Below are 19,751 nucleotides of genomic sequence, written 5' to 3' on the forward strand. Positions count from 1 at the left end.
CACACACACACATGCACACACACACACATGCACACACACACACATGCACACACACACACATGCACACACACACACATGCACACACACACACATGCACGACATCTCTCTTTGCCCTACTCCTATTCTTTCTCTGCTTCGACAAAGCTAATTCTTTTCTTTCATGTGTGGGATTTGAACAGCGGCTACAACATTACAACTTTACTCGAAGGAGAAAATATTCAACCGCGTCATTGCAACAGGAGGATCGTGTCTTCTTACACCCACCTTTCCTAAGGAAGCTTGCGAGGGCATGTACACTCAAGCACTGAGTTTCTTGGGTCTAGAATCTCTCGGTGTAGACGAACGGATCAACAAACTCCTCACTCTCCCCGCCGACGAAATCATCGCGAAACTTCCTCCGTTCGTACAGTTTGTGCCGGTGATCGATGATGAAATCGTTCCCGTTCGACCTACCTATGCGTCCATCGGAGATCCGTCCGACAAGAGCATGTCGGGGAAAGAATGGGCTGACGGCGTCATGATTGGAGATAGCCAGTTTGATGTAAGTTTACGACAGGACTCAGTTTCTTCGGATTGCCTCTTGGTTGTCAGGACGCAAAAGCGAATAATGATACTCCTGTTTGTACTGTCCATGATACTGACATATCACTCTCTGTACAGGCCTCCGTCTTTGGGTTTCTGATGGCCCACCTTAAACCAAACTGCCGCGAGAACTTCTCCAGGTCACTCCGCAAGACGTTCGCCTCGACTCCCAAGGTCGGCGAGACTTTGATCGAAGCATACTCCCTCGGAGCCCCTGCGTCCCCGAATCAAGCCGAAGACGACGAGATTTCGTTCAAGAATTTCCTGAAGTTCGCCACCGACATCGGTTTCTACTCGTCCACGCTGACTTTTGCGCGCGGATGGTCCGAGGGTGCCGGGAAGGTGTACACGTATTTCTTGAACGAGCCAAACCCATGGCCAGGTGCGTACCAGGGCGAGACCACCCACGTGTTTGATGTGGCGTTATTGTTCCAGAACTACAACGACAAGTTGCCACCGGAGCAAAAGGCCGCCGCGGAAGGGTTCGGATTGGACCTGATGAAGTTCGTCGCGGGCCAGGCACCCTGGCAGAGTTATACCCCCGCGCACAGGGCGGCAAAGGTGTTTGGACCGTCCCTTGGCAAGGGACAAGCCGCTGCGAAGGTCATTGATGATGCCGAGTCTCCTGAGACGGGGAGACGAATGACGGTGTTGGAGTTGAGCAAGGAGGTTGGCTTTGACGCTATTTCTCGGGGCCTGGGGAATTTTATTATGGGGTTGTAAGGGGAGGCGCAAAGGCAGGAAGGCTTGGGGCTATGTAGGCGTCGCAGATGAAGACGATGACCTTTATTGAGCGATGAGAGAGGCCCACACTTATATGCCTGTACGTATGGATACCTCCATTGGAAAGCGACCATGTCAAATCACGTCTGGTTACATACCAAGTCATATATATACACCTTTTCCTTGGTCGTCCCTTCTTCATTAGCTTCTTTCCGCTTAGTTCGCCCCGGCCAACATACAACTCCCTGAGCGAGTCCCTGAGCCTCCGTGAGCCTTCTGGTCTTCCATCGTCCTCTTCGTTACACGACACCAACTTTCTTAATACTTCAAGCCACAGCAGGGAGTTGGCTCTGTGTCCATGGAGCATCTTCGTATCCGTCTCAATTTCAGCCTGATGGGAGAATTTTGTTCAACTCTGCAAGAGCAAGTGACATCTCGTCATTGCAATCACTAGTCTACTACTGATAGTACTGTGGAAATGGCTACCAAATATATCTGTGGTTGAGAATCAAGAGTTACTACAAAACTCAAGTAGATGATCGAGTTTCTGGACACGCTTCCACCGGAACCCGAATCGAGCATGGAGACCCATGGCAAAGCTTCCGCTCAAGAAGACATAACGATAAACGAGTCTTTCGTACAAGGCGACTCCGGCGTACAGACTGTTGATCTCAATGGTACTTCGGAGCCGCCAGCAAGTACTGAGTCGAACCGATGGACTGGAATGAGGGACCATAACAAAGCGTCTTTCACGCCATCAGAGACACAAGTAGATGAGTTGGCAGATAGTGAAGCTATCGCCGACTCATCAGCTTCAGAGGTCGAAGGTAATCCGTCACAGTCTAGCACTGCTCCAATACATACTGGCCCTCCAGCCTCTCCTAGGACGGCGCCAGGATTTCGGGATGCCAAAATCGCCTTCGCCATTGATATTTCTGGGAGTACCTGGGGGCCGGTCCTGGAGGCAGAAATCAGAGCTGTTCGTGAGATTTCTTCTCTCCTCCCCGGACCCACCAGACAGGAAGTTACTGTTCTACCATGGAGTGACTTCGCACATCTTCCAGCAAGGCTGCTCGATCTCGACGAGCTGGATCCCGACGGTGGAACAAGACCAAGCGTTATCATCGATGACCCGGAATGCCGATACGCTCTCCAAGAGTCTTCTTTCTGGTTTCTGATGACGGACGGTGATATTCTTCCTCCTGACGTCCGCCAATTTGCTCGAGGCCTGGTTGAGTATGGGCTGCATGCTCTGGCATCAGTAGTGGCGATCTTTGGCGAGCGAGAACAGCCTCCTGCTCAATGCAATGTTTCGGTCGGTTTGTCAGTGTTTGCGGTAAGCCCGCACTGTGCCTTTCTGTACACGGACACCGCCACCTACCAGACGTATGTTCTCCAGACCAAAGGCTGTTTCTCAGCCTTACTACCTCGAGGCAAGACGAACCCAAAACTCCAGGATGATACTCGCTGGCAAGATCTCCCCAGGATCTCCTATGAAAACCTTGCGCGTATCAATGTCCCGCCCCGGCAAACTGTGGGCGCTGACGAAGTCGTACTCAGCGATAACAGTCGGGTCAATTTGTCTCGGCTTCTCTCGAACAGTGAGGTCAATATGGACGTAGCGCATCAGATTCTCGACAATGAAGATAATGTCAAAACTGTCGCGCTAACGGCGAAGCTCAGAGGCCAGGCAGACGAGCTTCGCAAGTGGCTCGACGCCGTGGAGAGAACACACGAAGAAGCCTACCGTTCAGCAAGCATGGAACAAAAGTCTACTGGACAGGACTCAAACCTCTTCACTAATGCAATCTCTCAGTTGATGGCTGAGGAGACAAGCGACAGTGTCCGGCATAGTCCCACACAAGTTAGACCCGTGGTCATCCACAACATGGCCCCTTTTCCTCCTCCTCCACCATCACCCTTGGGCTCACCCCAAGCCAGTGACAGCCTTGCTGCCGTTGGCCTGTCATCTCTCGGTCCCCTGGCACCTCCCAGTGTTGCGCAACAGTCACACCGTCGGACATCCTCCGGAATATCACATTGTCGCCGGGTCTCTGAAAATAATGACTCTATTTCTGCATCGAACAACATAGGCAGCGTCGACTATGACGTCTATGCAGATTACCTGTCACCTTTACCGCCCGAAACGAGCTTGTCTGCGACTCAACAAACGTTTAGGCGAGTAGACAGATCTAGCTACTCCGAAAATCTTTCCATACCTGGATTCCGAAAGCCTCAGTTCCAGAAAGACTTTTTCAGGGGCCGTTGTCCCCGATGCGGAAGAGAAGATCGTGTCCTTGCTCTTCTTTTGGGCCCCTGTGCGGAGGATGGTCGTACAGAGAACTTTCCTCCTCCCCAGAGCTCATCAAGGTTGTTCTACCCGCTCACCATGGGCAACTATCCGGAGACGGACATCATATCTACGACAATCCGCTGCGACCACTGCAGCTCTAGACTGTTGAAAAATTCATCGCTGCCGGACGATAGGAAGTTTGAAGCTGCTTTGCCGCTTGTTTCGTTTGCCAAAAATGAAGCAGCATGGTTGCAGACCGTTAATCTAGCTACTCAAAAACGGTTTTGCACCGATGATCTTAGCCTGATCTTTCTGTCGATTCTATACACAAAGTTGGAGAGGCTGCTTGATGAGGAACCGTCTGACGAAGCTTTCACACTTCGCCTTGGGATTGAGTGGGCATGTGGAACTCTTTTGAGAGAAGTACGGACATGCAACCTCCGAGTCCTCAGTCCCGTGCCTATGCTGGAAGTACTGCAGACCTTGGAAGACGACATTGTGTCAACCTTCCGCCTCGCTCTTGAGGGACAGTCGGCAACCCCGCTGCTGCGATATCCACTTGACGGTTTCATCATAACCAATGTGGCGCTATCCAACACGAAAAACAAGACGAAATTTAGCGTGGCAAAGCGCCAGCGACTCGTCTTCTTGCGATTCCTGTTCTACCTAGCTGAGCGGTACGAAGAGATCGCGTCCGAGTCTGGCGAAGTCGTGCTGGAAGCTTTGAAGCTGCATATCCTGCTCCTCAACGATCCCAATACGTCACGGTCGCTACTGAACCTGGAAAGGCTGCGTCAATTCTCGGTGTACGATACGAAAAACCTTGTGAAGAATCTGCCGAAGCGATGGGGCGGCGGTCGGCGTGAGCGGGCGTCAAGGCACCAGAGGCTGTCCATCTCGGTGAGAGATCTGCTTAGTACGCCGTTCTTGGATGAGCAGACTTTGCGCGTGTTCCAGAGACTTGGAGGTCTCTTCACTTGGGTCGAGAATCATACTTCCCATGCCATTGCTGTCTTCCTGCACTACCTCTTCTACCTGGACACGCCACTCATCAGGGCAGCCGACCGCTTCGACGGGATCAGGGCCGGACCAGAAATCAGGGAAGTCATGGAAAATCCCACCAAGGTGAGCGCAAATATCGCCGAGGTTCTGATAGAGAAGGTACAAACCCAGTTGTTGTTCGCCCCAAAGGGGGACGCTGCTGTGAAACTTGGGGTTTAAGCATGGCCGTCATTGCATATCTGTTGTTGAAGTGGTATCAGAGGATCTGGCAATTTGTCGATTTGCTCATTCGGAATATCTTATCGTCGTGGTAGGAGTGAGTTGAATTTCCGTCAATGGTTCCAGCCCTGCTGGCATCGAACCTGACTGATGTGAATTATTTGCGGGATCACCTGCGTTTGATCGATTACATACGAAAGACTAAGTTACCATTTACTTGAAGAAAGAAACGCACCCACCAGTACAACACACTCGCGACTGCAGTATTATGCCGCTCAGGCTCCTCCACCAAGATGAGGCTCAAGACCCGTATTGGGATACCGTAGTGAAGCACTGGAAAGGCACTCATCAGTGCTATGGACCCATGCTTGAAGCTTGGAGGTGGAAAGGTGGAACCAAACCGCCCCACGTTCTCCAACAAGCCCCGTATATACCTACACCCCCTACTGTACGAGGAGGAGTTGGTGCTGGGGTGTCAATTCATGTCATTGGCGAGGAAATGAGGGACATTTGTTGGTGGGGGGCTGTGCGACGTGGTCAAGAAGCTGAAACCGAAGAATTTGTTTTCGAGGACATGATTGAAGACAAGTCGGGTAGTTGATCTAAAGTCAATTGCACTTGTGAGATCCACCTCTGTCAAATTCTGAAGAGGTTGAAAGGTTCCCGGGGAGCCTTAGGCTATCTACCTGATATAGACGTCTAACTAGCTGAGCGGTAGAAGGCCAGGAGCCCAAGGACTGATCTCCAGGGGGGCTGCTAACTAGACCTCCGTTACCCCCGGATTCTGACAACCTCGAGGCCCCGCAATGACTTTCGCGGACTTCTATCGTCGCCCGCAGCGCTTTGGGTACGCGTTCTACAACTCTCGCCGATACCCCGGCTTGCCCTCATTCATCGCCTTTGAGATACTTTCTTTATTGCTCATCGTCGTGACTTTACGCCTCTCAAAACCCAACTACCCAAATCTCTCGTTCAGCCAACGGCCTACAAAGTCCAGACCTCACTCATTCAAACTCCAACTTTGTCCATCGACATCAGTGCGAGAATGAGAAGCTCTGCGCTGCGGCCTTTTGCTCTTCATTCGAGGTCGACTGACATCATTCAAGACGAGTCTGGAATCAAGAGAAGACCAAAATGGACATGAAAGCACGGTCCGAAAAGATGCCAGACACACAAGCCATCGACCTCGATCTTTTCTATCTGATGGGAGAATTTGTCAAGAGACTCGGCTCCCCGAACCTAAACAATTCAGCAAATGTCTTTCCCCCACACATCAACAGCAATGACCAGTGTTCCACGCCTCGCTTCAGCTCTACATTAAACATCGCGAAAAAAAGATGTTGGATGATCGGAGCAAATCAACGGATGTGGAACGTCTCCTCGACGACCTCTCCTCGCTCAAGCAGCTCAATCGCCTGACCCTGCCCTGCATCAGGCCATGCACGTAACATTCACCAACAAGAAGGACCTTGCCGTCATGCCACGGTCGCAGCACAAATGGCATTTTTCCGCCAAACAGGACGCACACTATATCGCCCTTTTCCATCACCTTGGGCCCGAGCACGTACCGACCGTGGGCGGTCCGGCCGAAAGACCGATTGCTGGCCGAGCCGTTCGCAGCACGAGTCCATTTGTAAAGATCACCACCGACAGCCTTGTCCCTAAGTCCTGCAGAGACCAGATCAGTATCTGCCAATGCTGCTGTCAGATAAGCTGCGGCCTGGGCAAACCACTCTTCGCGTTCAATCTCATGGTAGTGCCGCGCGTCCCAATAGGCCGTTGGAATACCCCCACTGCTCAGGGTCTGCGTGTAGGCAAAGACAGCATGGTCACTTTCTGGGTCATCAAGATAGCGGTCTTTGAGATCAAAGCCCTTCTTTCCGCAGATTTGGCGCCACAACGACTCAATCGCCAGGATACGGCGGGATCTGTCGAAATGGAACTCTTTCTGCTGGATGGGGTCTGAACAAGCCTAGTTTTCAGGATTTTGGCCGCCTTCTCGATTTCAAGATTTGCCGGCCTGTCAGCATGCGCATTGTGAGAACTGGTCGGTTCGGACAGAAGGTGAGACTCGTGCTCCCGCCAGTCTGGCACCCACGAAGGCAAAAGCATGGCGTCGGCCGAGTGTCGCGCGTGTGGTCCGTCTGACATTTTTGATGGCAACCATGGATGCTGGATCACGGCAAGCGTAATGAGGGATTTGCCAGGATCCCCAATCAAAGCTCGTTCCGCGATGTCGCAGTATACCTCCTCGACGGACTTGGTGTAGTCCGCCTGGATGGCCGCAAGCTGGGGATTCCCCTCGCGCACGGCATAGTGGCCGAGAAAAGCAAAACCCCGATCGCGAGGATCAGTAAACGTGCAATGGGCCGCTCTGTGAAGCTCATACATGAGGCTGAAGCGGTTTGCATGGCGGCCTGCCTTATCAGGCTCGACGAAGCGCTTGTAAAGATATTCGATGTCGGTCGTCCGCAGGCCAAAGTGCTTGCGCATATGGTGGAAATCGGAAAGGTGTCGTGCGACGTTCCAGATGAGGTCCCAATCGCACTCTGAGTCGCCCCAGTACAATGTCGCGGGTGCCTGGGTCCCAATTTCCTGGATAATCCAGATTCTGGTGAACTTTGTCGGCAGTTAGCTCAATGCTTGCCATCCTGAAGGGAACCCTGACATACCCAAGGCAGTGCAATGAGGTGCTTCAGTGGAGCCCATTGCGCTTCAGGTTGATCTCGAAGGTGTTCTGTATTCATGAGACGAAACCTCTCGTAACTTTCGCCATTCTGGAACGTCTGATGAAGGTTGCGGATTAGCTGAAAGGCGTCTTCTGCTTCCGCATCGCGGTCCTTTCCAAGATACACAAGGACTCGGGTCGCATTCTTGTAGATGGCGTTCATGAACTGCACTTGCTGACTTCGCTCCTCCAGGTGATCCTGATTTATCGAAAGTTGGTCCACCCATACTCGACGGCACTGGTCAGCCCGCCTGAATCGTCGCAGTGCTTGTTCGAGACTTGCGGTTAGACAGAGCCTTTTGTCATTACAGACGATATTACGGCTGCGGCTGGGATCTTCCCAGACGTAAGACACCGGTTCGTAGTCTCCGCCCAGGTGCCCTTCTGGGTCCTCGGCTACAATTGCCCGGCTGTGCTCTCAGTGGTCGGGAAAACCCATGAACATGGCGGACTGGCTCCAATGGTTCGCCTCTGATGTTATTGGAGAAGTCCTGTTCTCGAAACAATTCGGGTTCCATGATTTTAACTGTTTGTATCGGTTGAGTTACCTCATGTAGGTACCTACCTTAGGCTTAGGCACTAACTAACCCCGCATCACAAGACTACTTTATAGACCCCAGATGGAGATGATATCCAGGTTCACATATTGACAACAATGATCTTCATCTGAACTTCAAGGGACAAACCAGCCGCTTACATCGTCACCCAGACTTAGGACCCTTGGGCCTGAGAGCCTAGAGAGTGCATGACCTCATGTCGACGTCGAATTCAGCGAACAGACCGAGAGCTTGTGAAGAGTGTCGGCAACAGAAAGTAGGTCAAAGTCCGATCTCTACTCATTACCCTATCGACCTCCCTCTCTTAGCCCTGAACCAAGCTATCCTGAAGCTCACACCTGCTAGATAAAATGCGATGCGCATCTTGACTACTCGAAACCATGTTCCAAGTGTAGGAAGGCGGGGGTGCAATGCATCTTCATAACCGACTTTACAAGGAGAAAAACTCGATCGTACGCCGCTCTTGCCTCTTGCCTCTTGGACAAGGTGTTGTTTCGGCTGACTATCTCATGTATAGGAAGGCAAAGATGCAGCGTGAGATAGATGGACTCCGGAGAGCGCTTCAGCTTGTGGACGAAGTAGAGGAACCCAGAAATGTTCCCCCTTCACCTCCACCACATCTCCATCTCCATCATCCCCCATCCGTGGCCGCTGCAGTTGTACCACAATCTGACGCTGGAGTCTCTTCATTTTATCCATCGCTTGAGATGCCATCTACACTTACAGAAATTCCACACCCCGGGCAACGCAGTGGTATTCCGACAAGCTCTCACAATCCGTCGGCCAGACACTCATCACCCTTTCAGTATCCCTACCATCCTCCATCTATTACTACTATTCCTTCGGCGGCGCAACCTGAAACCAGCGTCAACCTTTTCTCCCCATTGCTAGATGGCCTCGAAATTGAGCCTCAAAAACTGGAGGATTGCTACTCCTTGTCAGTACTTCCTTTGGACAATCACTCCCTTTTCTGTTCGATGTTGAGTCTGGGATAGGTATTTCAAACATTACCATTCAATTATACCAATTTTGGATCCACAACAAAGCTGCCGCGACTGCTTCCAACATTCACCATTGCTGTTCTGGACCGTCATTGTGACAGGCTCAAGAAGATACAGCTTTGATCCAACATTGCTGGAAATGCTGACTCCCAAAGTCGCCAATCTTGCAGCACTGGCGACGATCAGAGCTTCCGAGTACATCCAGACTATTTCTGCACTACTTCTTCTCTGTGTTTGGCCGTTACCAATGGAAAATGCATCAGATGACCCCTCGCCTGTTTATGCAGGAGTCATCATGCAGCTTTCTCAACAGAACGGTCTGCATATGCTTAGCAAGAGACAAGATTTCTCACAGAACCACTTGATCAGAGATACCAATAGCGATGTCTTTCTTGCTACTCTGTGGGTTTGGTGCAAGCTGATCTGCTGCTGGTAAAACTCCAACCCCACCCCAAAGTAGCTGATTATTAATTTCTACTATCAGTGTTAATGTGTACTGCGGCTTACATCCTCACCTCTTTCAAGACGCCTTCGACTTGGAGCCACAGAGCAATGATGTCCTTGACTCTTTGAGCAAACCCATCTTTTGGATGCTGCGGTTTGTCGGCCTTGTGTCAAACGCCCATCACACTTTGATGAGAGGCAGATATGGAGAAGAAGACGTTGAGATGCCCTACCAGCTGTTATCTATGGTCAAATTCTATGACGACGAGATCTTAAGGATCGGGCAACAAGCTCAGGTGTATCTTGGTAAGGGACTTCCTCCTCACTCTGGCCCGCCTTTCTCTAGTTTCGAAAAACTGATCATCAGCAGCTGGGATCTATTTCAACTCTGCTAGGTTGCACATTGGAGCGTATTATTTCTTTATCTCCAAGCCCTCGCCTTCGAAGCTCTCACGTCTCGTTGAGCTCCACCACATTGCCTGCGCCTTTATCGACAATATCACGGATCGAGATCAAAAGGACGACTACGCTCTCTATATTTCCGAGCAATATTACAGGACGCTCACTCTCGCCGCCATGGTGATACTGCGGATATGTCGCAGCACCGAACTCAACTCAGCCATCGACTATCCACTTGGGGAACAATCGTACTTCGCGGCAATTCGCATTTTCAAGAAGAGAGCCTTGAAGAATAATGACCTGAACGCTCGAATGGCGGCGACGTTGTCGCAGCTTTGGCGGAGTAAGCGCATCTTCGCACGACGTGATGGATCAATTGACAGCCTGAATGTTCGAATTCGAACTCGAGGGGTAAGTCACGATTCCAACTATCCAGTTATAACGTGTGATGACGGCCTAACTGTATGGTATCGCAGTCAATGGGAGTGGCATACGACTGTCTTTGGTGGTGGCGGCAAGAATTCTTAGGACAATCCAACCCGTACTCGGAAGAGAGCAATGGTAATCAGGCCCAAGCCCAAGCCCAAGCCCAAGCCCAAGCCCAAGCCCAAAGCCAGAGACCCTCGGTCGCTAATCCACAGGCTGTCACTTCCACTCACCAGCCAAGCACCACTCAACTACCGGACTTCGACACCAGCGTCTGTGGTCAATTAGGTGTGGACGACGATGCTTTTTTTTCGGAATGGAACTGGTCCACCCATGCATTTTTATCCGGCGATCTATCACACGAGTTCGGGGAGTCGGTTATAGGCATGTAACTAAGGTACAGAGTACTGGAGGCCTAGAGCTATGTACATGTATTTACCGGGGCTGGAGAACAATGTCCTGAGAAAGGCCGAAATCTGTTCTTCAAAAAACCTCCCTTCAATCTTTCAATAGCCCCCTGTATGTACAGAACGCCTGGGCAAGGGGATTCCTTGGCGCACAGAGTGAGAGTCGATCTTTTCTCTGCGATACACCCCACTGCATGAGATTATTCCTTAGTTCAGTCCCTAAGGTAGTGTTTACGAAGAACGTCTGGCCATTTCTGTTGTCCGATTTGTCGGCCAATTTCGCCGACAACTCGGCAAGCGAACCCATTTCTCGTTCGGCTAGAGAACTATTATTCGATCCAGGTCCACTTATCGAATGTTGAGACACGCGCTCCCCGGAGTCACGCCCACTTTGTTTGTGGGGGAGGAGTACGGAGTAGCTATTGCTGCTACTGTTATTCGTGTTGCGAAAAGTCGGGGGAGGGGAGTAATCTGAGAACAACAGTGCATACTCTGTCTCATTCAGCGAACTCTCAGACGACGTGCGAGCCATGTGTCCGGGGAATGTGCTGGCCTCCCATCGCCTCTTTATCCCGCCTTCTATGCACCTAGGTCGTCCATCACAAGACTTTACCCGTCCTCCACGTCCATGCTTACATATATAAATCTAGCTGTCATATGTTTACATATTTCCCCGAGGTTGTTCTGGTCTTTGACAGTAGTAGCCCTCGTTATCGTCTCTTGAGAAAGTCAACGCCCTCTATTTTGGTTTGAAGTAAATTACCTACAAACCTAGGTATCTCTTCAAAACATCGAGACAGAGCAGCCGCCGGGCTCCCCTATCATAGTCATCCATCCAGCATGATCTGCCAACCCGAAAACTCCCTCACCTTAACTCGTCTCGCAGCAAAGCGGCTGAAACAAATCTCCTCGGAACAACTGTCTGCAGAAGCCAGGGAAAAGGTGTCTCTATGCATCTTAGATTTCCTCGGAGCTTGTCAGGTTGGGCTCAGAGGTGAGCTTGGCGTGCCTTTGCTCAAGTACTCTGAGCTTCACGCTGGCACACCCGAGGCATGCGTCTTCGGGAGCAACAAGAAAGTGTCTGCTGAGACAGCCGCTTTTATACATGCCGCTCTTTCGAATAGGTGAGTGAGCCACTGCCTTCCTACTGTCTGTAGCCAGCACTTTGAACCCATGGACCCGTGAACCCATGTAGGGTCGACGGGCGGGGCGGGTTGAGAGTATATAAAAACTGACGAACATGGACACAAAAGCACAGTTCGCGATGACATGCACCTTGATTCATGCGCACATATGGGCTCCATGGTCATTGCTTCCAGTTTAGCCATTGCCCAACGAGACGGATGGACCGGCGAACAACTCATCCGGGCCATCGTGGGCGGGTACGAGATGGGAGCGGTCTTGGGATATTCGATTCGAGGAGGAGGGCAATTCAATACTCATTTCCGCAGCACCGCTCTGATCGGCTCGTTTGCGGCTGCGGGGGCCCTCTGCGCAGGTAACATCCCCGAAGATGAGGACACCGTCATGCGAATCTTGTGCTTTGCAATTAACATGGCTTGCGGGATCAATGCATGGGCACACACGGGAGGCAGGGAAATTTATATCCACAACGGGTCTGCCAGTGCCGCCGCCATCACCAGCTACGACCTCGGTCGCACTGGGATCTTCGTCAGCGATGCCGTCCTCGAAGGCAAGGACGGCTACTTCGAAGCCCTGGGAGTCGACTCAAATGGGCCCGGCCGCTTCAAATCCTGGATCGAAACCTCCTCGCTAGGTAGAGGGATAGCTGAGACTCATTTCAAGCCCGCATCCTGCTGCAACTTCACGCAGGCATCCACCGCCATTGCGTTGAAGATGCACAAAGATTTCCGTGCCAAGATCGCTAATGTCGAAGACATTGTCGAGATTCACATCACTACGACCCCAGGCGCCCTGGCCTACCCGGGCTGCGACAACGCCGGCCCCCTGGTCAGCGCATCCAGCGGAAAACTAAGCATCCAATTCGGAATCGGCGCGGCCCTCGCCTTCGGCCGCTTCGACGACGACACGTCCAGCCGCATCGACGACCCACTGGTCAATGGCCTCATGCGCAAGATGTCTGTGACCACAGACGTGGAGTTCGAAAAGAGCTACGCTAGGGGCCTGCAACCGGCCAAGATCGAGATCTTCTTCAAGGATGGCACTGAGATCGTTGAAGAGGTGTCAGATGTCCCCTGGCTGGACGGGCCGGCGGTCACGGAGAGGTTCATGCTAGAGATTTCTCGTTGGTTGTCGGCGGAGATGGCGCAGAAATTGGTCCAGCGGTGTCGGCAGTTGGAGACGGCCACCGACGCTGGACGTGTGTTGCTTGTCTTTTGAACCAAGGTGTCTTGTCTCGCTAACAAAGGCTTTGCCCGAAAAAAAAAATGGTAGACACTCACTGCTTTACCATTGGGATGGCCCTATAGTTTGAGAGGTAGTCGAACGAAAACCCGGGGGCTTGCCAGAGAGACGCTTCGTGATTGTGCGTCTCTTACGTCTAGTAGAAGCAAGGTGCTCACTTTTAGATTAATTAGTTAGTTGATGCCTGCCATCAATACATCCCCTTTTCATATTCCTGATGGAAGATAGAAATTCTGAATACCATGGCCTCTTTCTCATCGACCTCGGATAAGGGCTACGTGTTGACAACATATGGATGAACTACTCAGACCTCAAGATGTTTTTGTTGCTCATACTGTATACAGTTGTGTATGATAACTCTTGACTGTTGCAAATGGCAACACAAGGAGCGACGGTAAACATTGAACAGCAGATACAGATAGATATAGATCTTTTGGAGCAATTATTTTGCAAATGAACTAAGAGCAAACTAGATAATAGTATCAGCAATTTCAATTATATCAGTATACCGGAGTTTCTTCCATATCCCGGCTATTTTCTCCTCTTGATCACTTGAACCATGTCGTAGTGACCGTCCCGATCTTTTGGACACTTGTTTTCCCTTCGCCAGCATTCGCCGCGACATGTTTTTGCAGATTCGCCTTGATGCGATTGTGCACCCATTCACTGCTCGTCGGGGCATCGGCGTCCTTGAACCACTTCTTCACTCCATGCCGTCGTAAGAGAAGGCTCTCTTCGAGAAGCGTGTTGATGACCACCTCGTCATTCGGCACGACGAAGTAGAAGACGCTACTGCGATCATGGTTCCTCTGATCGGCTGGTGGTTCGACGACCCGATGAACCGCGGCTTTGTAGTAGTTGCCCGTCCACCACATCATCGGTTCGCCCGCATTGACAATGATCGCTCCAGGGATATGGGGAACGAACTTCCACTGTGCTTCGTCATGGTAGTCCCGGACTTGCAGGGTCGCCATGGGTTGGCTGAAGAGCAGCGAGAGGGAAGTCAAGTCCTGGTGGCCGCTCAGCCACAACTGTTTCCCGTCCGCGCCTCCCTGGGCGGGAAGGTCGTAGTACTCCATCCAGCGGAACCAGGATTCGTCGTGCTTGTCGTAGCTGTGCGCTTTGACGAAGAATTCCTCGTCTCTGATCTCGAGAGAGATGGCAAACAGTCTCAGGATCTTGCCCAGGATGTCTTTGTGGACAGTGGCGATGAATTCCTGTACCTCTTCACGATATGGCTCGAAAGCCTTCGGTTGCTCGTGAGTCGTCATGTCTCTGACCACGTTGAATTGCTCGATCCGGTCTGGGGTGCCGCCCAGTGTCTTCCACTCTCCACGGGGTTTGAACCCAGGATACTCCCCTTTTCCCTTCAGATCAGCCTTCAGCCTTTCCTTTTCCTCTTGGGGTGTACGTGACAAGATGGTGTGGCCGATATCGACCATACGCTCTATATTTTCTTCACTGATGCCGTGGTTGATGATCACGAAGAAACCGTGCGAGGTCATAGCCTGGTGAACCTGTTCCGCGAGCGCATTTTTGGCCGCAGAAGTGTCATTGTAAAGAGAAAAGTCCAAAATATCCAGGTCGGCATAGTCGAGCTTCTCTTTCGTGGGCTCGACGGGGACAAAATGGTCCACTTCTGGCAATGTTTTTGAGATCATCTTTGTCGGTTTGATTGGATGCTATTCGTGAACTGATGATCGCTTTTTCAAATTTTGATTACCTGACGCAAACGTATCAATATAACGATGCTACTTTATAATCCTCTGGAAAAAGAGGTTTCACTCGTCAAGCTTCGTGCCTCGAAGGCAGCGGCATCTCGTACCCGCACATCTCCCGGCGCCTGCCATGACATCTGGCATAGCCGACAACTCGCAGGCCCGTTACATTGTAGGGTGTATCAAGATTCACTCTGGAAAGGGGAACCCATGGTGTGGCAATTTACACTTGCCGAAAACTCGGCCAAATCTCGCCTCAATAGTCATGGGATCAGTCACTGAACAAGAGATGGGAAATAGTCTGCATGGCCTGTGGATTGTAGGATCACCCATTGGCCATAGTAAAGCCCGATTTCCAGAAATGAGAAGTATGTCTGAAAGGGTGGCGCCTTGCCTTGTTTGTTCACCGCCTCACAGCGTCACGATACATACAATGATACGTACAATACAGAGACAATTCAGTGTCATTGAGAAATATGGCTCTACACAGTTCCAGTGTATCGTGAGGCTCTCTGTACCATGTATCAATCACTCAGTCCTGGTATCTTGGTCCCTTCCAGAAAGTCTCCCGTTGCTTCCACTTTCACCTTCTCGGATGGAATAACGACTGTCATAAAGCGACAGTACTCGGTGGAGTTATTTAGCCATGCGTGATATGTTCCCCTGAGACGTTTTAATACAGCAATGTTAGCAATGTTAGCATCAGCTCTTGCTCCACGTTCAGCTGAGCAAGAGCAGAATTGACCAGGGCAACCCACTTTTGAATGTACACGTCTCCCTCTCTCAAAGTCTCGATAAGTCCATCGTCCAAGAGTAGCTGCAGGGATCCCTTTATCACCACACCGTAATCAAGGCTCTCGTTACGGTGTAAATATGGTGTTGCGCCTCTTGGGGTTGGAGGAATATCCACGATCTGACAAACAATTCCTTTCTCCCCTTGACCCCGACGTACGTTTTCCACTGCGAGTTCTTCCTTGCCACCTTGTATCTTCACCGGGTAGTTTCGAGTGCGATGAATCAGTGTCACGCCAACCGGCTTGTCTGTCGACGTCCCCAGCCTGCTGCCTTTGGCAGTTGGATTGACGGGCGTGAGTAACTCATCAAACTCAAAAATCGCCTTTCCTTCGCGATCATGGCCCGTGACGAGCCTTCTTGTGTTAGGAAGATGGCTTAACTGTTCCATCTTTATGCTCTTGAAAACAGTAGTGGAAATGTTGTCGAAAATATTGATCAACTTTCCCAATTCCTAAGAAGCTTCCAAAGACCTTTTGCACGCTGGTAGCTTCCCACTTCAGATCCTGGGCCCGCTTGTGACACTGCAAGCTCGTGGCTATGAAAGTTATTACTTTTGAAAGATGACTCCCCGTTTTGATGAGCTAGATGTCTCCAACAGACGAAAGAAAACTCTCTGGAGACAAGCTGCGCCGAGTTCTCGGCCTTTAACCCCGTAAACGACCAAATTGCCGATCTCCATCAAACCCCCACGCACTGTCGGGGAGAGAAGAAAGAGCTAAAAGACCAACGAGGTGAGTGCGATGTCTCAAGAGTTATGTAACCACCTCTCCAGACCAGATCTGTTGGATGCTTGTATTTTCATCATCAAAATCTGTGAACGCACCGGGGCGAAACACTAGGGCGCGAGTCTCTGTACCTATACCATAAATCCGAGCAACGGTTTCGATAATAATGGGTTCCGCTACTGAGTCTCAAGGAAAGCCGGCAGCTGCTAGGCTACGACAGCTCCTTCGGGAGGGGGGCAAGACAAGATTTTGTCCAGGGGTTTACGACGGCATCACAGCGCGACTAGCATTGAGAGAGGGCTTCGATTGTCTCTATATGACCGGGGCTGGAACAGCAGCCTCCAGACTGGGCGAGCCAGATCTTGGTCTCGCTACAATGAACGACATGGTGGCGAATGCCGGAATGATCTCTTCGCTAGACCGTTCAGTCCCTGTCATTGCAGATGCTGACACAGGTTACGGTGGCCCACTGATGGTTGCCAGGACGGTGAGAGCCTATATCTCTGCCGGCGTGGCTGGCATGCACCTTGAAGACCAGGTCCAGAACAAGCGCTGTGGTCATCTGGCAAACAAGGAACTAGTCGATGAAGAAACGTACCTGACTCGCATCCGGGCGGCGGTAATGGCTCGAGAAGAGATGCGGAGCGTGTCTGGAGGCGCAGCAGACATTGTTATCATCGCACGCACCGACTCTATCCAGTCGCTGGGGTATGAAGCGGCTGTCTCACGACTCCGGAATGCTATTTTGGCGGGTGCGGATGTGGCTTTTCCTGAGGGTATGACGAGTTTGGAACAATGCAGCCGTGTTTGCAAAGATCTGGCTCCTACTCCTGTCCTTCTGAACATGGTGGCCGGGGGTGTCACGCCCGACCTCAGTGTGCCAGAAGCAAATAAGATGGGTTTCAGAATCGTGATTTTTCCCTCGGTAGCGTTGGACCCTGTATCGGAAATGGTTGGAAATGCGATGAGGGAACTGAAGAAGAAGCAACTCCCGATTGTGAGTGACAATCGGAGGCAAGCAGGTGTGAAGTATCTGTTTAACATTCTCGGCCTGGAGGAGCGCATCGCGTTTGATGCGGCGGCGGGAGGTAAATCCTTCGCCAACGGGGCTTGAAAGGACGGACAACGGTGGTATCGCAAAGAATGAAATCATTTCTTTTATACTTCTATTTCTTCCTCTATTGATTGGACTATCTACTACCCCCTTTTTCCTGTGATACACGTATACTAGAGCAACATTAAGGTATACGCTGTTGTGCCCTTTGATTTACAGCCAGGTGGCTATCTGCTCCTTGAACTTGGAGACCCATGTTGAGGGGCCTCAAAGGATTGACTGTGTATTTAGGAGGTCTCCAACAGAACGAACATCCATTAGATTGAGGCCATCATCGCGATTATATCCAGTACCTGAAAACCCATTGACACTCGCGTCGTAAATAGCTGATCAAAGATTTTAAGGTAGAGATTCAATTGAGTCGTGTCTCAGGATCGGCCTATTGGTCAAGTTTGCTGTACCTGGATGACAATCTTGCCCCAGAATTGCTGCTTTTCCATCTCTCTGTAGGCTTCTGGAACCTCTTCAAACTTGAATATCCGATCCGAGACAATGGGTTTAATGGTATGCTCTTCAAGAAACGCCATCATGTCTTGGAACATCCTCCGCGGACCAACATTCATACCTCTGATAATACAAAGTTGCCGCTGGATCAAAGAGAAGCTGGGTACGCCTTCATTTTCTCCCTTTCCGCCGAGAAATCCCACCATGGACACAACTCCTTCCGGTCTGATGGCGTTCAAGCTCTGAGATATTGTATTTTCGCCACCAACCTCGATAATATGGTGCACACCAAGACCGTCTGAAGTCAGCGATTTGGCAATTTCCCCCCATCCAGTATTAGACCTGTAGTTGATGACATGCCGAACACCCAGTGCCTTGAGCTTCTCTGCCTTCTCGGCCGTCGAAGTTGTGCTGATTACATTTGCTCCAATGGCCAATGCGAACTGAATAGCGTATAAGGAAACCCCGCCGGTTCCTTGCGTCAGTAAGAACTCCCCCGGTCGGAGCGCTCTCGATTCGAGACCGAATAAACAATTCCAAGCGGTCAGAGCAGCGCAGGGCAATGTAGCTCCCTCGATGTAAGAGAGGCTTTTGGGCAACAACACAAGTCCGGCCTCTTCGAATATTCCATGCTGTCGTAGAACACCGTCCCGCTGACTTCCCAAGGTGCTCTGGCGGATCTCAGGTGTCACAATGCCGTCCTGGAAGTCTTGCATGAACGTCATGCACACCTTATCTCCCGGTTTGAACTCGCTCACTCCGGAACCTACGCCGACAACCTCTCCCGCGCCGTCGGAACAGGCCACGAAACCTTTTGTCAACGGTAATGGATATCGACCCAGAGCCATGGCGATGTCGCGATAATTCAGCGAGACTGCCTCGATGCGAACAAGACATTGGCCCTCCTCAAGACTAGGTAGTGGGACTTTCTCTTCGAATTGAAGAGCGTCGATGCCCTTGTTTGGGACAATCACCCATTGGGCGGTGTGGCTGACAGTCATGTTGACTCCTGAGCAAGGCGAATATAAAGCACGCGCCCCGAGTAATGAAGTAAGTAATGGCGCCACGCCTTATTTCAAAGCTACTAGAAAGCGGTTTATGAATGAAATGAGTGGTCCGCTCTTTGGATGGTAATTCACAATGGTTTCAGAGACCAATCTGGTTGTAATTGACACCTTTTGGAAATTTGGGAATTATCTTAGACTGTTCAGCAACTGTCCTCGCCTAAAGTGACCACTACAGCCTTCCATCTTGGACCGCAACTGGTCTCGAAAAGTTTGACCTGGAAGTAAAACAGCATTCAGTGTGGCCGAAAAGTCGGCGATTCAAGGTGCTAGCAGGCAACCCGCCGACTCGTAGCTTCCTATAGGGCGGAGATGTCACATAGATCCTCCAGCTAACCGATCAAAAGACTTTATTTCCGCCGCAAAGAGGGAGGAATAGTGGGTCAGTTTTGACCTACGACCAGGAAAAAGCCAGTGAAAATGCTCCATGCATGAGAAAAAGTGGAACGTTGAGTCTGGAAATATCTAAATATTGAGCTCCGAGGGAAAGAGTTCCAGGCCGGACTAGATTCTGGGACCGTCCGTCATGTTCTCGGAGGGGAGAGCACCGATAAGATGATGTTTAGGTCTAACAGATATGACCGTGAGTCCAGGCGGCAGCGCGGTGTCTGCGGGCGTTTCTGTCCCCAAAGCTTCTGAGTTCTTCTCTTGGGGCCAGACTATCGACAGCCGATACCGATTTCTCGGCTGCGGGGGGGATTCGTGTGAGCTGCGCCGGTGATTAT

General features: G+C 51.1%; 9 protein-coding genes across 9 annotated transcripts in view; 5 read left to right on the forward strand and 4 right to left on the reverse strand.

The window, feature by feature from the left end:
• PV08_11813 (uncharacterized protein) overlaps positions 1–1,305 on the forward strand; it is a gene marked incomplete at both ends in the record, with an annotated part of 2,218 nt that extends 913 nt beyond the window's left edge. Inside the window, 2 exons of the mRNA XM_016386121.1 lie at positions 180–541; positions 661–1,305. Of these exons, the coding sequence (XP_016230253.1) occupies positions 180–541; positions 661–1,305 (1,007 nt within the window). The remainder of the gene's footprint in view (positions 1–179; positions 542–660) is intronic.
• A 580-nt stretch (positions 1,306–1,885) lies between these two features.
• PV08_11814 (uncharacterized protein) lies at positions 1,886–4,819 on the forward strand (the record flags this gene model as incomplete). The annotated part of the gene is made up of 1 exon (XM_016386122.1): positions 1,886–4,819. The coding sequence occupies one exon, from the start codon at positions 1,886–1,888 to the stop codon at positions 4,817–4,819; it is 2,934 nt and encodes a 977-aa protein (XP_016230254.1).
• A 1,358-nt stretch (positions 4,820–6,177) lies between these two features.
• On the reverse strand, positions 6,178–7,710 carry PV08_11815 (uncharacterized protein; the record flags this gene model as incomplete). The annotated part of the gene is made up of 4 exons (XM_016386123.1): positions 6,178–6,240; positions 6,288–6,781; positions 6,865–7,438; positions 7,492–7,710. The coding sequence occupies 4 exons, from the start codon at positions 7,708–7,710 to the stop codon at positions 6,178–6,180; spliced, it is 1,350 nt and encodes a 449-aa protein (XP_016230255.1).
• Positions 7,711–8,631: 921 nt separating this feature from the next.
• PV08_11816 (uncharacterized protein) lies at positions 8,632–10,766 on the forward strand (the record flags this gene model as incomplete). Its single annotated transcript, XM_016386124.1, has 5 exons — positions 8,632–9,041; positions 9,100–9,537; positions 9,590–9,855; positions 9,920–10,359; positions 10,425–10,766. The coding sequence occupies 5 exons, from the start codon at positions 8,632–8,634 to the stop codon at positions 10,764–10,766; spliced, it is 1,896 nt and encodes a 631-aa protein (XP_016230256.1).
• A 1,308-nt stretch (positions 10,767–12,074) lies between these two features.
• Positions 12,075–13,142, forward strand: PV08_11817 (uncharacterized protein; the record flags this gene model as incomplete). Its single annotated transcript, XM_016386125.1, has 1 exon — positions 12,075–13,142. One exon carries the CDS (start codon positions 12,075–12,077, stop codon positions 13,140–13,142), a length of 1,068 nt encoding a protein of 355 aa, XP_016230257.1.
• Positions 13,143–13,714: 572 nt separating this feature from the next.
• On the reverse strand, positions 13,715–14,827 carry PV08_11818 (uncharacterized protein; the record flags this gene model as incomplete). Its single annotated transcript, XM_016386126.1, has 1 exon — positions 13,715–14,827. One exon carries the CDS (start codon positions 14,825–14,827, stop codon positions 13,715–13,717), a length of 1,113 nt encoding a protein of 370 aa, XP_016230258.1.
• Positions 14,828–15,408: 581 nt separating this feature from the next.
• Positions 15,409–16,067, reverse strand: PV08_11819 (uncharacterized protein; the record flags this gene model as incomplete). The annotated part of the gene is made up of 2 exons (XM_016386127.1): positions 15,409–15,547; positions 15,643–16,067. 2 exons carry the CDS (start codon positions 16,065–16,067, stop codon positions 15,409–15,411), a joined length of 564 nt encoding a protein of 187 aa, XP_016230259.1.
• A 503-nt stretch (positions 16,068–16,570) lies between these two features.
• Positions 16,571–17,518, forward strand: PV08_11820 (uncharacterized protein; the record flags this gene model as incomplete). Its single annotated transcript, XM_016386128.1, has 1 exon — positions 16,571–17,518. The coding sequence occupies one exon, from the start codon at positions 16,571–16,573 to the stop codon at positions 17,516–17,518; it is 948 nt and encodes a 315-aa protein (XP_016230260.1).
• A 386-nt stretch (positions 17,519–17,904) lies between these two features.
• Positions 17,905–18,963, reverse strand: PV08_11821 (uncharacterized protein; the record flags this gene model as incomplete). The annotated part of the gene is made up of 1 exon (XM_016386129.1): positions 17,905–18,963. The coding sequence occupies one exon, from the start codon at positions 18,961–18,963 to the stop codon at positions 17,905–17,907; it is 1,059 nt and encodes a 352-aa protein (XP_016230261.1).
• Between the last annotated feature and the right edge of the window lie 788 nt (positions 18,964–19,751).

Source organism: Exophiala spinifera (genome assembly GCF_000836115.1).
Source record: "Exophiala spinifera strain CBS 89968 unplaced genomic scaffold supercont1.10, whole genome shotgun sequence".
In the NCBI taxonomy this organism is placed as follows: Eukaryota; Fungi; Ascomycota; class Eurotiomycetes; order Chaetothyriales; family Herpotrichiellaceae; genus Exophiala; species Exophiala spinifera.